The sequence below is a fragment of the Colias philodice genome, chromosome 23 (assembly GCF_061535455.1).
Source record: "Colias philodice isolate Cphi_HAF_F1 chromosome 23, ilColPhil1 Martin Lab GWU primary, whole genome shotgun sequence".
Lineage (NCBI taxonomy): Eukaryota > Metazoa > Arthropoda > Insecta > Lepidoptera > Pieridae > Colias > Colias philodice.
The window spans coordinates 8,230,571-8,247,631 of NC_143108.1; the positions used below are offsets into that span (position 1 = coordinate 8,230,571).

Below are 17,061 nucleotides of genomic sequence, written 5' to 3' on the forward strand. Positions count from 1 at the left end.
GCTGATAATAAACTACAATTTTACAAAGAAAAACCCGCATAGTTCCCGTTCCCGTGATAAAACCTATCCTTTGTCCTTCCTCTGGTCTCAAGCTATCTGTGTACCAAATTTGACGTAAATCCATGCAGTACTTTTTGAGAATAGCCCTGACATACATACAGACAAACATTCTAAAATGTATATTTTTAGCTTCGGTAGGTATCTATTGTAGATCACGCCCCAAGTATTCTTAAAAAAAATAAAATAAATTTACAGAGTTTTGACTTTCCTACGATTTTATTATATGTATAGATAATATGCAAACAATACTAGCCCGTTAAAATATAATACCCATCTTCTATATTAGGGCTTTTCTTGTTAACCATTATGGAATATAGTGAGCGTATGAGTTGAGGATAAAATAAATAAAACAAAATCATTACAAACTTATATGATATTTATTGTTCTCATTCTTAAAATATAATCTTATTTATAAATCTAACAACAAGTTTATAAAAATAATTTCTGATCACAACAATATATTTACAAAATCTATTTAAAAATAAATAACGACAATTCCCGCTTATAATAACATATTAAAGTAGTTAACATAATTTTTGGTATAATCTTAAAATATACAGAATATACTAAAGTAAGTATAAAATTAATATTTGTTATAATAACGCTACATCAACTAATTAATAAAATATTAATAAATAAGAATGCATGAATATCATTATGTGCTTTGGGGTAATTTAATAAATAACAAATAAAAATTAAAAAATATCATGATAAAATTATGTATAATTCTCTTAGCCACAACGTATATGTTATGTGCCTTATTTATTATATTCACAATGCATGTATGAAAATATGTATTCGACAGTACTAGATAAACTAACAAACTTTATCAGCAAGTGGTTAAAGTCTGAAAATAAAATCAAATGCTCATAATTTATCCCAAAGCACAATAATTGTTTGATAAAAAATAAAAAATATCCCTATACGGAAATAATACCTACTAACATATAATATTTTATTTAACCCGTTATGAAACAAAAAAACCAACAATACATTATTTCATGATAAAAAAATGCATTAAGGCGCTCTGATATATTTACAGAAATACAAAAATTGTGACATCCATGATTTGTGTATTAAAAAGCCTTATTCTAAAAAATGTTGTCCTTTTATCCCTTAGAGAGATCAAAATAATTTTACAATTAATATAAGAATACATTTTAATTAATAATAATGACATAAGAATCATTTTAAACAAAACATAATAATTTATTTCAAAACTCGGTCACATCTAACGTAAAATTTTTAATTATTAATTAAAAAAACATTTTTTTTCTTAATTTGAAACAATAATAAAATACATATTGTATATGGATTATTAAACTGATCAGCGTGAAAGATAAAAATTTATATTCTCTAGCGTTTTATTACATAGAGTCCATTTTGTTTCATCATAGATTAATTAAGATTTAGACTTTTAATTTTTAATATAAAGAATGTGAATTTATAATTTTAAAACAAAACAATCAAACAACTCAATTTCAAAACGAAAAATCTCAACAATAAAAAAAAATCCATAAAATTTTAAACACAAAATATAGTTATGATTATTAATTACCAATACTAGCAGGTCTATCATATAATTATCGAATTAGCCAAATAATTGACACAATGATATTTTTATTTTCCCATTCTAAATCAGCACCACGGCAATAAAACAAACTCAACAATTTCATTCATGTGAACTTTTACAAGTGTTCATGAAAATGCGATTCAACTAAGAAAAGGAATGCCTTTATGTCTCAATTTCTTTTCATATCTTATTTGAAAAATATTATACACTTACAAATCCTTTGGTATTACATGATTTATTTTCTTCATACTTACGACATCATTAACGTTATTATGTGTGTGTGTGTAATCTAACTCCGATTTCAAATTGTGTGACATCATAAAATGGGGCCTCAATCCTATTATTAATTGAATCGCATAGTACATTTCGTCCTATCACAAACAATATTTCATCAACCGAGCACCCATCCATCCTTCCACCCCACTTAACGTCGCTTACCCTATACTCCAGTCAGTCAAGACATTCAATTGACAATAATTCCAAAAGTTTTCAAACTACGGTCAAGTGAATGGTACATTGGGACGACAATAAATCTCATTTTGCAACCTTGTCCGCAGTCCGGAACTGCAATTTAATTATTTTTTGCTGTATGGTCGTGAAAAAAATTCCATAAGTTCTGCAAACTTGGGGAAGTTTTCGATATAATATTTCATATCACGTATTAAATTTGCAACCAATCTCAGTGTACGGAATTAAGTTACGAAATAATTGCAATTTTAACATTGTCCCGGACAAGGTTGCAAAATGAGATTTATTGTCGTCCCAATGTACCATTCACTTGACCGTAGTTTGAAAACTTTTGGAATTATTGTTAAATTTTCGATTTCGAATGTCGATTCTGACTGATCTACTAAGCCGGGTGGTGTTTCAAGTCGAATATCTCCATGAGGAGGGGTTCTATGGGGTTCACATCTAGGTAGACCCCGGTGACCTCGGCTGCGAACCTCCTGAGTTCCACCGTCTTCTGGATTAGCTTCAGGAAGGTGGACTTGGCTTCGCACCCTGGGTATATGCTCTCTAGGTATCGCCGGAGGAGGTAGTAGTATGAGTTCTGTGGTTGTAAAAAGTAATGAGTGAGAAATTAAAAAAAAAGTTCATCACGAGACGGGATAAGAAACCGCGTCTTTCGCCTAATTAAAAACATATCATTACAAATTGTGAAGAGAAAAAGGAAAAATCTCTCAATAGTTAATAAATAACATGAGCTAAAAAGTGGTGATACGCAGCAGTATGAAGTGATAATACGTAGCAGTATAAGTTCTGAAGTGATAATACGTGACAGTATAAGTTCTGAAGTGATAATACGTAACAGTATAAGTTCTGAAGTGATAATACGTGACAGTATAAGTTCTGAAGTGATAATACGTAACAGTATAAGTTCTGAAGTGATAATACGTGACAGTATAAGTTCTGAAGTGATAATACGTAGCAGTGTGAATTCTAAAGTCGAAACAAGAATTTTTTTCTTATCTTACCTATATATTTTTTCTATCTACCCACCTGTTCCAATTTAATAACATCCCTATGCACCACTTTAGCCCGATCCGGGCTGAACAGTAGTATAGCTGACATGATCAATATAACGTGTTCATCCGTTCGATGTGCGGCTGCGAATGATCGTATAAACGCTTCGTGGGATCTATATATATCGCCTGGAGCTAGTTTTAGCACCTCGGTGCGGATACTGCCGAAGCGTGAGTGACTGTGCGGTAGCTGGAAGAATATAAGAATAGCAGTTTAGTTTGATTGGGAAAAAAATTGAAAATAATCGAATGGAAACTGTAAATAACCGTGCGGCGAAAATATTGTATACTAGTTACTGGTAAATTATTATTTTCAGTATTTGGACGATTCAAAATCGCTTCTCTACAAATTTTTGTTCAATAAATAAATGTACTTGCTGTGGTTAAACACACTTTGAAATATGTAATATAAGTAGGAATATAGCCGTTTAGAATGGAGAAATACAAAATGCATAGTGATAACTTTCTCATTATTAACTTCGCAAACAATACTGTCATACATAGTACAAAGACAAAAAAACAACAGACATCATTTGTGCTACATCTGAACTTTGAAGTATGTGAATATTGAGAAGCAATCAATTAATTGAATCAAGCAACATAAGATATTTAAATAAATAACGTACCTTCCACTGATTCCTCTGTCCGTCGTACGTCATAGCGCTCCGTAGCACCAACATTTCTATGCAACCGCCTTTTAGCAACGCCACCTGGTGGAACATTATATGTAACTTTAATATATAGTGTAGAGTAGTGCTGCTGCCCCCAAGGTTGCCCAAATAATAAAGCCTTTAATTTAATCACTTTTAATCCTTTACAATATGTGTTGTTTAAGCTAGCCGTTATGCACTACTGAATAATAATTCTATAATAAATGTAGAAAGCGTCGGGGAAACAATGTGGACGCACACATATACAAAAAGCTCGATCAGCGAATTGCATATGTGTGTCCCTACATTATTCCCCCCCCTTTTCAAAAAAAATTATACACTCCAAAATATAGATTATAGAACATTTTGTATTTTTTTTTGTACAAGTAGGTATAGTTTTGCAAGACCAATAAGTTTTTACTAGGTTTTCTACAAATTAACAAATTACCTACCTTGCTGGTTAATCACTTTATCTTTAAAAAAAAATCGCATCGGGACAGACAGACAGACCGAAAGCAGGAAGTGACTTCATTTTCTTTGTATATTGGTATTATCAACTAGTTTAATTGAGTTTAACTTTGTACTTCTACAAAAATATTATCGAAATATACTGTTAAATATATTTTAATGACATTTACCTGGTCCTCTTCACACATATTCTTAAACGCATTAATCTTTTTCGCCATTTTGATAAACCGCCGTATTGCGACCGCAGTAAGGTTCACAATCGTTATTAGCCTTGGGTCGTGCTTGTTATCGTTTGCCTGAAAATTTATTTAAAAATAAATATATTATAACAATTTTAATATTTAACAAAAATATCAGTTGCTGGTTTATTTTTATACATGTGTTTTTAGTGTTTTTCAATGCTAAATTAAATATGTTTGTATTTGTAAATAAATTGATTATTATTATAAATTATTCTGTATGTGTGCGTGTACATATTGTATGTACGGATTTCTGTGTGTCTGTGTGTTAGATTGCGTATGTGTTTATCTGGTACTAGCGACCCGCCCCGGCTTCGCACGGGTGCAATGCTGATACTAAATACACTACAGAAAAATTGTGAACGTTGTATAGGTATAAAAATATAGCGGCCCGCTCCGGCATCGCACGGGTATAAAATACATAGCCGGGCGGCCGCAAACGCTACGTCCCGCAATTTTTAAATCTGTAATATCTTCGAAAATATTCACTTAAATCATACGGTGTAAAGGGCAATATAGATCTATGCTAAATGAACAATGTATCCATGGTATTTAATTGGTTAAGGATTAATGCTGTATTGGTTAAAATCGCTTCGAAAATTAGCCATTATTTGTCGTAAAAAGTAAATGACAAAAAAAAGTTATTGTGGGTTATCCATAAGAGATAGACATATACCATCGCGGACTTTTCTGTAGACCTTTTCAATGTGTATAATACTTAGTACATTATTTTGATAAAACTCGTAGGGTTCAGCCTGCGTTTGCAATGTAAGCGGAATAAATGTAATTTTTTACGACATCACCTTAGAAACCTCAAAAATAACAGTACTTCTCCACTACTTAATGGATGTTATTATACATATACACCTTCCTCTTGAATCACTCTATCTATTAAAAAAAACCGCATCAAAATCCGTTGCGTAGTTTCAAAGATTTAAGCGTACAAAGGGACATAGGGACATAGGGACAGGGAAAGCGACTTTGTTTTATACTATGTAGTGATTAAGTTTCATGTCAATTCTTCTCGATAGCAGCGATATTCATTCGTCTTTGCCTTTTCATAATTTTATTTATTCTAATCGTTTGCAAGCCTAAACAAAATGCACCCGAGCTAGTACTTAACCAAAGTCACCATCACTTGTAAAGCTATAAGTACGAAAAATAAAGTTTTTTTTTAAGTTGACACAAAAAATATTTTTTTTATTTGAATGTGTGTACCTTTATACCAGCAGAACTAGCCGTGTCTCCAATAAGCTGAGAGAGATCATCGTCGATGGGCGCGTGGAGAGCTTTATTCGCCACTATGAGCTCATTTAGTTTGGCTCTTTCTACCTGAAAGTTATTTATTAATAATGTTTTTATTGTAAATATTGAAAGATTAAAAAGGAGAAGTTATTACACAGAGCTTATACTAAATCTTATATATAAAAATGAATCGCAAAATGTGTTGGTAAGCGCATAACTCGAGAAGGGCTGAACCGATTTCGATAATTCTTTTTTTATTATATTCCTTGAAGTACGAGGATGGTTCTTATGTAGAGAAAACGTAAACATTCACCACGGGCGAAGCCGGGGCGGACCGCTAGTACTTAATAAAAAGTGAAGTCCCATCTGCCCTAGTGGGGTAAGGGGCAGATGCATTATACATCTGTTTCACTGATCGACTTTCTTTAGGGACAAGTAGGTGATCAGCCTTCTGTGTCCTGTCAGACCGAAACATTTTTTTTTCGTCTCCACCGGGAATCGAACCCAGGACACCTCGGTTCTACGTTCACGCGTCAACCACTGTACCAAAGAGCCTGTCAAATACTTAATGGTATTGTAAATTTAATTTAAACAGTGTACAACAAGAAAAGTATCCCTAATTAATTGAATTAAAACAAATTGTAAGAACATTCTTGCAAATTAAATATTTTTAACCCTTATTTCGACAGAGAAGGTGATAGTAAACTTATTAAAATTTTATTGTATAACCTAGTTTCCATGGTTTTTCTAAACCTCCAAAAAAAGAAAAAAAAAATCTACCCCCCACCCTTATGGAGAAAAGCGATGTCCGCCACACCGGACATTATCGAATCTTAGTAAAAATGACTTGTCCGTCCTAGCGGACTTAATCGAATACGTGAAAGAAGTTGCATAGTATAAAGTAAAAGAATATAATAGTAAAAGAGCCTTTATTTTTTATAAAAGTACAAAGAAACTGTGAAAAAAAGTAATCTAAAGGTGAACGTACTACGGGAGGATCTTCAACTACTGCAGTATCTTCTATCTGGGCTCTATACAAAAAGGTACTCTGTTTCCATTTGTAAGATAGGGAAAGCTTTTGAATTTGCTTGGGTCTCTTTTTTGTCACAACTGATGGTTCTCTGAGTCTACTTTTTCCATGCACATGTGTTGGCAACGAGGGTAAAGACGATATAGAAGGTAAGTTTGCAAAATTGAGTTCCTGCGACTGGTTCGGGAAAACTTGCTCTATATTTGGACTCAAAGGCGTCGGGAAGTCGTATGTAAAGGTTAGGTAGATAAGAAGTATCTAACAAGTTGATAGGTACTGAGAATAGATGTAATGTTTTGGTAATACCGACAACTCAAATCTTTTACCTTTCATACCATATTTCGACAAGGTCCGCCGTGACGGACAAGCTGTAAGACACACAGGTGTTTCGACGAAGTCCGGTGTGCCGGACAAGTGAAAAACTCGATAATTATTAAGAATAACGTAAGCAAAAGCTATGAAATCGTATTATTTGAACGTTAGTAGACTAAATTCACAAAAAACAAATAAAAAATCTACGCAACATAGGCAAAAAATAATATTTTTTAATATATTACCTGAAAGACTTTCTTAGTGCGCAGTTTCGCCGACATTTTTTCGCCAACTGTCAAACTCTGGGTTATTACACGCAAAATTTATTTTTCTACTAAAATTTGATCGACCTCCCAATAGCTTAGTAGTTTTTTTGTTGCAAAAATAGAATTAGACGGGGCGGTGGATTTTTTTAAAGTACTTGTCCGGTGGTACGGACAAATTCGAAATAAGGGTTAATTAAAAAATCATTAAGTAAAATAGGAATGAGTGCTCTGTTTGTGAAGTTATTGTTAAAATCGCTTAAGTAGTTCTTAGTTTATTACATTCATACATACAAAATTTTCCTCCTCATTATAAAGAATTACCTCATTCAATTCCCGCGATGAGCCGCTGCAGTTATTCAAAGATGTGTATGCTTCAAACTCCAATTTGATAGCTTCGCATAATATTGACTCCATTGAGTTTGGTTCTATCCTGTAAGACAATAAAAATTATATTAATTTAATCAATTTTTAAGTATGTCAATTATTTTCTTTTAAAATGCAGTTATTTCCGATTTGTTTTATGCATTAATTACGGAGTTACAAGGATTTAAAATTTCGTAATTTTAAAAATTTAAGAATCTTAAAATCTATTTCAGCTTTTTATAATGTAGGTATACCCGGCGCGGCGAATGATGATTCCTATGACACTGACAGTTATTCTCAAGAGACAAACTTGTAACGGCGTCACCATTAAATTAGAAACGTATTGGAGGCTTCTAAAAATGGCATTTATTAATTTTTACGTAGCTTTATGCCATAACAATGATATTCCGTTGGAATTATAACAATTCTTAACATTTACGAGAAATTATATCAATCTGACTTTACGTATACGTCCTACAAAACTTACATCGTTGGCATTTATCGACTAGTGCGGAAAGTATCGATAGACAAATTTCGATAATGGAAACGAGTTCACATTTTTTCTATGCTTAAGCTTTAGTTCATTCACTATTAAATGGAACAGAAGTTCGCAGCACAATTAATTAATTACCGTTCGCGTTAATTTACTTACCTATGATGATATAAGTTTTTTAGACTAATTAAATGAGGGCTTCCATTTTCATGATAAAATAATATACACTGTGTTAAACGGGTTAATAATTACATGAAAATGATAAGGCGCCTTTTTATGTTTTGGAAATCTTACGTTTTACTTACGCTATGCTAAAAAACTTAAATTAATACAACAACATAAAAGATGTTAAAAATTCATTTTATAATATTTGTAAAAACATGTTTACCGACGTGGCTGAATGAAAACCACGCCTTTGCCTATAAAATAGTAAAGTATCGACACGACCCATCATACGAGCAATCACTAAGACGAACTGTCATAGGGATCATCATTCGCCGCGCCGGGTATAGTTACAATGAATGTTCAGTTTAACCCGATGAAAATTTCGTCAGTAAAGTTAAAGAATGTTTTTTTTTTATTATGTAGTTAAATGTTATAATAAAAGTTTAATGCAAATTATTTCTATTCATAGATAAACAACCGTTTATAATTATTAGAGTAACATTCATAGCTTTCATTGAAAACAACCATTTAATGCAGTGGCGTGCCTAGGGTGTAAGGACTGGGCAAGCCCAAATTTTTCAAAATGTTTGATGGGTACCCTTTTCATTAATAAGATACCTACCTAGGTATACTGTGTAATTATGTTCGTTATAAAACTTATAAAAAAACGTGAACATATTACCTACATACCGAATCAAATCTTTTAAATTTTCACGCGCGCCCGCAAACAGTTGAGTCAAACGTTTATTATTAAAATCGATAAATTATATAAAACTGTATGACATTATATTATTAATAAAATTGTACAGATCATTTATATTCTAATTCAAAACGCCAATCTTTCTGAAGGAAAGATTTTATAACATCGGAATTATAGAAAGTAGGTGTTTGTTTTAGAATTCAATTACCTAACAGCTACTTTTCTATGGCAATTATTGATACCTAATACAGAAAGGCGTTCTTGGCCAAATAAATACTTATACGTATTTCTTAATAATTAATACGTACATACCTATGAATACGATTTAACGATGAGAAAGCACGCTCCGTGGAAGATCTACTACCTATTTACTAGCAGGAATCGTAACTACCAAAATATGTGCAAGTTTGAACAGCTGGGGAAAGGCTTCTTCTAAGCAATTCTCATTCATGAAATCGTTCGTAAACATTACAATTAAAATTTCGTTTATTAATGTACTAGTTTCGGTAATGCACAAATCGGGAGTTGGTTTTGATGAAGAAATTAATTGTTTTTCAGTAAAGTTTAATGATTTTACCTTTCCCCCGCTGAGCACAAAGCAAACCACCACAATTTACAACACAATCTGCTGTCGCGACACTTATTTTACAACAAAATTCGAAAAACTTAACCTAAATTACACCGGTATATTCACCCGCTCAAACAAACTATAATTTAACAATAATATTCACGACGTTCGTTCGCGCAATCGTAACTATCTTCACACTGTTAAAGCCTGGCATTTTTTCCCTTAGAAATTGCTATAGAGTTCTATAGCTAGGTATGTATCTACTCCGACGAAATTTCATACGTTAGAAGAGATGAGCGCAAAGCCCGGTAAAAGCCCACGCGTGCAAGCGAGACACCGCACTGTTTATAATCCATCCAATTTAGGTTGTAACGTTCAAATAAAAGGTACGACCTTATTCCGATAGGAAGAAGGATGAAATTAAAAAGTTTACTCGAATTCGTCATTATTTTATGGTAGGCGTATTATACATATATTATATTGTAGGTGAGTTTTCATTGAATTCGGAGCAGATTATGAATTGCTCATTGCGCGCGAATATTCAAACGTGAATATAGGTATTTTTCTGTCTCGTAGCGAATTTCTAAGGCAAGCCGGGCTTTTCGGCTTGTATGAACGTACCGCCACTGATTTAATGCAATATAATTTTAAACATGACCTAACTTATATTTCCCTATTTCCTACCACCCAGACATTACTCAGCATATGATTCAATATTTCTGAAATTGCACACTCATTCACTATTATTTATAATAGTTTCCTTCTTGTTGGTTTCATAAACTTATTTTATAAAACAATTAAAAAATGCTTATAAGAAGAGAATACACTTCATTTTTTTAAAACTATTACATAGTGCAACCATTAAAAAAAACGAGTGTGTGTGCCGAGCACACGTGACAGAAGTGAAACTTTTTTGGCAAGATTTGAAGATACCAAAATCGTCGCCTTACACAATGACGTGATGGTATTGCCATTCGACGCGATCTTGATATTTTACTCTCGACGCGCTTAAAGAAGTTTCACTTCAAAAGTGGCTTATGAGTTATGACTGATTGACTTGATTATTATTTATCGTTCCTAATTCCAATTAAATCGGTGTTACAGTTTAGCCGTGAAAACGTAATAGATAAGCAGACTTTCGTGTATTTATAATATTAGTATGGATTTAATTTTATATAACTATCGCACGACCTTCACAAGAGATCACCATACGCGACATTTTTATCGAATCAAATAAAAATTGATTACAATAGCGATTCCATTTAAAAATGCACACATAGCCAATAATAGTAGTGTGATAAAACTCAATTGTCTGTGTATTCGTCTCTGCTAATCTTTAAAACAGATGTATACTAATATGAGTCATTTTTGTCATAATTACAAAAACAAAGATAAATAGCCTATAGAAGATGGTTACTTTCTAGCTTACTAATGGTTAAATTTATCGAAACAATTAGATTTATCTTTTCTCTTTATCATATTAGTTTTATTTTTAGGTAGTTATATAAATATAGGCAGATAAAACAACCTATCATTCTAGAAAATTTAGTACTAATACACCAAAAAGTTTGAGTTTGAGTGTCTCCTGTTGGTCTTAACGTGATGATATTATATAGCCTAAAGCCTTTCTCAATAAATGGACTATGTAACACCAGAATAATTTTTCTTATCAGACCAGTAGTTCCCGAGATTAGCGCGTTCAAACAAACAAACTCTTCAGCATTATAATATTATAGATTAATTATTATAAATCGCAACAATAGATCAAAAGCTAACCTCTCAACATCCTGCAGAATCTCTCTCGCCTTGTTAACATCAGCGTCATTACTCGTAGACGGCATCTCTTCACAAACGTGTTCATTGCTTGCTTCGTTGTGCACCATTGTATCACCGTTTGTTAATATAGACCTGGAGTTATTTTAATGTGGTTATGACTTCTGATGTGACTAGATCTGCTGTGTCGCGTGGTTTCATGCGCGGGAAAAATCAAGTATTTGTACACTCATGCATTATTATGATTTATAATTTATATTAGTGTAACGTTTCAGCCAAATCCGTAGTAGTTTTTGAGCTTATTTGTTACTAAAAATTTTATCAAGTATCTTTTTAATAAAGATAACTAAGGGTCGATTTTTCAATCCATGGTTAAAACTTATCCACCCAATAAAGTATTACACGATAATATTAAAATGTCACACGTAAACTGTCAAAGACGGGCAAAGAATAAATTTTTGAAATGGTAGTTTAATATGTTATTCGACGAATAAGTATTAACCAAGGATTGAAAAATCAGCCCTTAGTGGATATTCTAGAAATTATTACAAAAAATACAAGGTCTATAGGAAGTTGCTAAATCATTATTAGTATTTTATGATAACAGGAATATAACTTGTTTTGACCTTGATTTATGAGTAAGGAGTGTGAGGAATCAGCCTGAGAAATGTATTTCCATAATTTGAAATACATCATTATAATAAAACAACTAAAGTATAGCTTTGTAATGTAGATAGATTATTCCTAGTTATTGTAATAAATACTACCAAAAAATTATTTACACTACCAGAAAACTTTATAGAATACAGAAAACTAAATCGAGTTTTAAATAAATATGTAGCAAATGAAGGCTTACAATAACATGCATGCAAATAATTAATAATTTCATTTTAGACTAGCTGAGCCGTGCGGTTTCACCCCCATTGCTCCGCTCTTGTTGGTCGCAGCGTGATGATATATACCCTATAGCCTTCTTTGATAAATGAGCTTTCTAATACTGAAAGAATTTTTCAAATCGGACCAGTAGTTCCCGAGATTAGCGCGTTCAAACATACAAACAAACTCTTCAGCTTTATAATATTAGTATAGATATACAAAACCAAAAATGGTCAGCTATTTGCAAAACTGAGCAGTATTTAAAAAACTAAGAACACAGACAAAAAAAATCAAATACAATCTTCTTCTTATATATAAAAATGAATCGCAAAATGTGTTGGTAAGCGCATAACTCGAGAACGGCTGAACCGATTTCGATAATTCTTTTTTTATTATATTCCTTGAAGTACGAGGATGGTTCTTATGTAGAGAAAACGTAAACATGTACCACGGGCGAAGCCGGGGCGGACCGCTAGTTTTTCATATAACCAACTTGCCAAAAATGAAATGTGAATATTAATGAAATTTGTGATGTATGTAAGAAAACTTGTTTCATAATATATTCTAGAATTTTGAGTTAAAACTATACTACAAAAACTATACAAGATATACAACATGGTTTACTCATATTATTATTTAATTTGTCATTTAGAATATAAGTGTGGTCAAGGTCAAAATGATTAACTATTACATTGAGCAAATTGTGTTTTAATGTCTCGCATAAGGTCTTATGTATCTCAAGTTGTTTCAACTTCATTTTGCAAAATATCATTTCTAATCTTATGAAATTTGAGTTATTAAACCCATTTCATTATAATTAATCACTTCTTTGTATAAAACAAAGTTGATTTCCACCGTCAGTGTCAGTATGCTTAGATCTTTAAAATTATGCAACAGATTTTGATGGGGTTTTTAAATAGATAATGATTCAACAGGAAGGTTTTAGACAAAGCGGGCGAAGCTGTGGGCGGAAAGCTAGTTATTAATAATAATAATAAATTATTTGAATTAAAGTTCTTTTACTAACAAAACCAGCATTCAATATAAAAAAAATAATAAAGCACAACAGAATACCTTATACTATTTTGTTTAGGCGGATCGGCATACATACTGTCAGCCGACTCACTCTGGTACTGCTGTTCCAGCAGCCGCTGCTCATACACCGACCTGTTGATGACTGTCTTCACGTCTATCGGGTGCACCTTCAGGTTGTACTGCGAGTCGGTGCTATGCACTTGTGGGTAGGGGTGGAAGGGGGGCGAGCTCAGCGAACCCTCCATGTCTGTGCTCAGCGGAGACTGCACTGTGCTGTGCGGACTACACGTCGTACTGTTTAACGTGTCGTACTGGACCGACTCCTGTGCAGGCACTTCTTCCCTTCTCATCTTAGAACTTGACACTGTATCCTCACATTCTAACATCTGCCGCTTTCTCGCTCTATTCTCTTCTATTTTTCGTCGCTTTTCAGCTTTATCTTCCTCCGACATGATAAACTCCTTCACCATGCCTACCGCTAAACACTTTTCTAGACGACATTTTTGGCAAAACCGACGCGTTACAACAGTTATTTCACAATTGTTCGAGAAAGGACACTTGAACTCTTTGTTCGTGAGCGCATTTCGACGGAAGAACGCTTTACAACTCTCACAGGATATGGCATTGAAATTGTAACCTAAAGCTTTGTCACCACAAATTAAACATTTCTTTTGCGAACCACTCGACACTTCCTTTTTCTGTCCACTGGGATCCTCACACTTACTGACCTCGTTAGTGTTCTCCATTTTCACAATCGAATAATTCACTTACACATATTAATTAATGGAAATGTCTTTGCCACTTAGAAGTAAAAAAAAGAAGATATATTTTTATCAGCACGCAATCGCAGGCTACGAAACGCATGATACAGATAATGGTTTTTGCACATTACATTACATTCGCGAATTTGTTGGTGAAACTAGATAAGCGCACGATTAATATAAATAATTTGATTGTATTTTGATTCCTGATAAATACTCGCATTATGAGTGGTCTGATGATGAGTCTGATGACATATGAGATGTCTGACGTCATAAACATGTCATTCAGCTTTTTAATAACTTATTAATTATCAAATACAAGTCTTTTTGACCTTTCTGGTAAAATTTCGACCTAAGGCATTCTGCCTTAAAGGTCGAAATTTTAAAACATTCACAAAACTTCGCCGAAAAGTTGTGTTAGTAAATCAGCGTTTACCAAGTCAAGTAGTTAAACTTGATTTTGATTTATCCGATTTGTTACATGCAATGATCTATTAATCCCCCAAAAATAACATAATTAATAACAAACGTGCTTCTTACTTATCTATAAACTTCGTAAAATAAAATAATTTGGAAAATCCAAAAGTGCACGCCTCATAATTTTTTTTTAATAAATATTTATTAATTATTATTTTTGTTTATTTAATAACAATTAAACCACATCGAATCAGACCCTGAAAAATGAAAGGGTTCTATTCCTGAGCATACTCAAGCGTAAGAGAAAAAAAAAAGACTCGATTAGTAAAGTATTTCGGTCGCTATCGTGTTAACAAGAAAAAGGATCCGCACATACAGACACACGGACGTCCAAGACAGAACTTTTTTAAACTGTTTTTTAACTAGTTTAAATAACAAAAATGACATCAAAAATATCATGAACGTTAAAAATAGTGTTTTTTCTTAATATGTGTGTGTATGTATTATCTTACAAGTGCAATGTGTGATACATAAAGACATTTTAAGTTTGAAAAATCAGATGTTTTGCGCGAAGTGACAGTAGTACCCACCTCAACGCTTCGCTTATGAGGCGTGCAATATATCTCTGTCATAATATCTGAAAATGTAATGAAGAATACTACTATCCTCGCAGTGTCGGATATCTGTTTAAGATATAAACTTTTAAGCGAGCTAAAAATATCATCAAGACATCATTTTATATTCTATGAACATTTTATCTTTCATAATTGAGGGTAAATTCACATCTTATTTCTTGTGATAGTTCAGTATCTAGAAGATTTTTTTAATTATTAAAAGTCCAACTTTGTAGCAGTGAATGTGAATTATTGTTTAGGCAAAGACAGTTTATTTTTATTTACGTTGAATATGTTTATGCTATACAAAATCGCACCAAAATACCTACGCAGTTTTAAAGATTTAAGCATACTACATAGGGACGGACAGACAGCAACAGCGACTTTGTTTATATAATATTTGATATTTGGACCGCTATGTGTGTTATCATTTTGATATTAAGTTATGATAAATATTTATATTATTGTTTATTGTTTGAAATCGACGTTAAGGGTGCTATAACAGTTTTTTAACAAAAACCGCTATTTTACGGTACAATTTTAACTCAAAGCACTTACACGTGAGAACAAAGTAATATCTTAATTTAAAGATAATATATTCAGTTATACGATCATCTTATAAAAATTGTACGACGTCATACAAAATTGTCACTGAAATACGATTTTCCCAGCACAATGATCGCATAAAATGCAAAAAAATGGGGTCTAAACCGGTACACTTTTAAGAAAATTAAAAGCCTAATCTATCTTCTTACCTATAAATTATTGAGGGATATATAGTCCTTTATAGATTGTGATAATTTTTTTGTATCTAAATCAAAATTTTATTTCAATTATAAGCTAAATTAAAAATACTTGTCGATTTCTTCATACATTTTGCTCTCGCGGGTCGTCAGACCGCGCTCAGAAGCGCTCTTGGAAGGACGGGTGTATCGCTCCTCGTCCCAAAAATAAAAACGAATTAGAAAAATATTATTGTGCGTATACTGTCGTTTTCGTGATTTGAAATATTTGATACTTTATAAGAGTAAACTGTATAAGTTTCATATTCCAGTTATTTGTAATTTAAAATTATGTTTTAAAAATTATGTTGACTGAGATCCTCTTTTTTTATGGGTTGTTGAACGGATTGGTGGGGTAAAGCAATTTGACAAAACTTAAATCCAAAATGGCGCCGACGAAAATTTGCCATCTTTTCGTCATGGGTGTCATTTTCATGGTTTTTGGGGTAGCTATTAACCAATATGAGGTCAAAAATAAAATCCAAGATGGCGCCGACGAAAATTTTACATCTTTTCATCATGGGTGTCATTTTCATGGTTTTTGGGGTAGCTATTAACTAATATGAGGTCAAAACTAAAATCCAAGATGGCGCCGACGAAAATTTTACATCTTTTCGTCATGGGTGTCATTTTCATGGTTTTTGGGGTAGCTATTAACTAATATGAGGTCAAAACTAAAATCCAAGATGGCGCCGACGAAAATTTTACATCTTTTCGTCATGGGTGTCATTTTCATGGTTTTTGGGGTAGCTATTAACCAATATGAGGTCAAAAATAAAATCCAAGATGGCGCCGACGAAAATTTTACATCTTTTCGTCATGGGTGTCATTTTCATGGTTTTTGGGGTAGCTATTAACCAATATGAGGTCAAAAATAAAATCCAAGATGGCGCCGACGAAAATTTTACATCTTTTCGTCATGGGTGTCATTTTCATGGTTTTTGGGGTAGCTTTTAACCAATATGAGGTCAAAAATAAAATCCAAGATGGCGCCGACGAAACTTTTACATCTTTTCGTCATGGGTGTCATTTTCATGGTTTTTGGGGTAGCTATTAACCAATATGAGGTCAAAAATAAAATCCAAGATGGCGCCGACGAAAATTTTACATCTTTTCGTCATGGGTGTCATTTTCATGGTTTTTGGGGT

General features: G+C 32.7%; 1 protein-coding gene across 1 annotated transcript; it reads right to left on the reverse strand.

Moving 5' to 3' along the window:
- Positions 1-418: 418 nt before the first annotated feature.
- On the reverse strand, positions 419-14,334 carry Hr96 (Nuclear hormone receptor HR96). The gene is made up of 8 exons (XM_089709884.1): positions 13,379-14,334; positions 11,432-11,563; positions 7,688-7,796; positions 5,732-5,845; positions 4,445-4,570; positions 3,783-3,866; positions 3,134-3,346; positions 419-2,684 (listed from the first exon to the last, which is right to left on the reverse strand). The coding sequence occupies exons 1-8, from the start codon at positions 14,083-14,085 to the stop codon at positions 2,484-2,486; spliced, it is 1,686 nt and encodes a 561-aa protein (XP_089566010.1). The 5' UTR covers positions 14,086-14,334; the 3' UTR covers positions 419-2,483.
- Between the last annotated feature and the right edge of the window lie 2,727 nt (positions 14,335-17,061).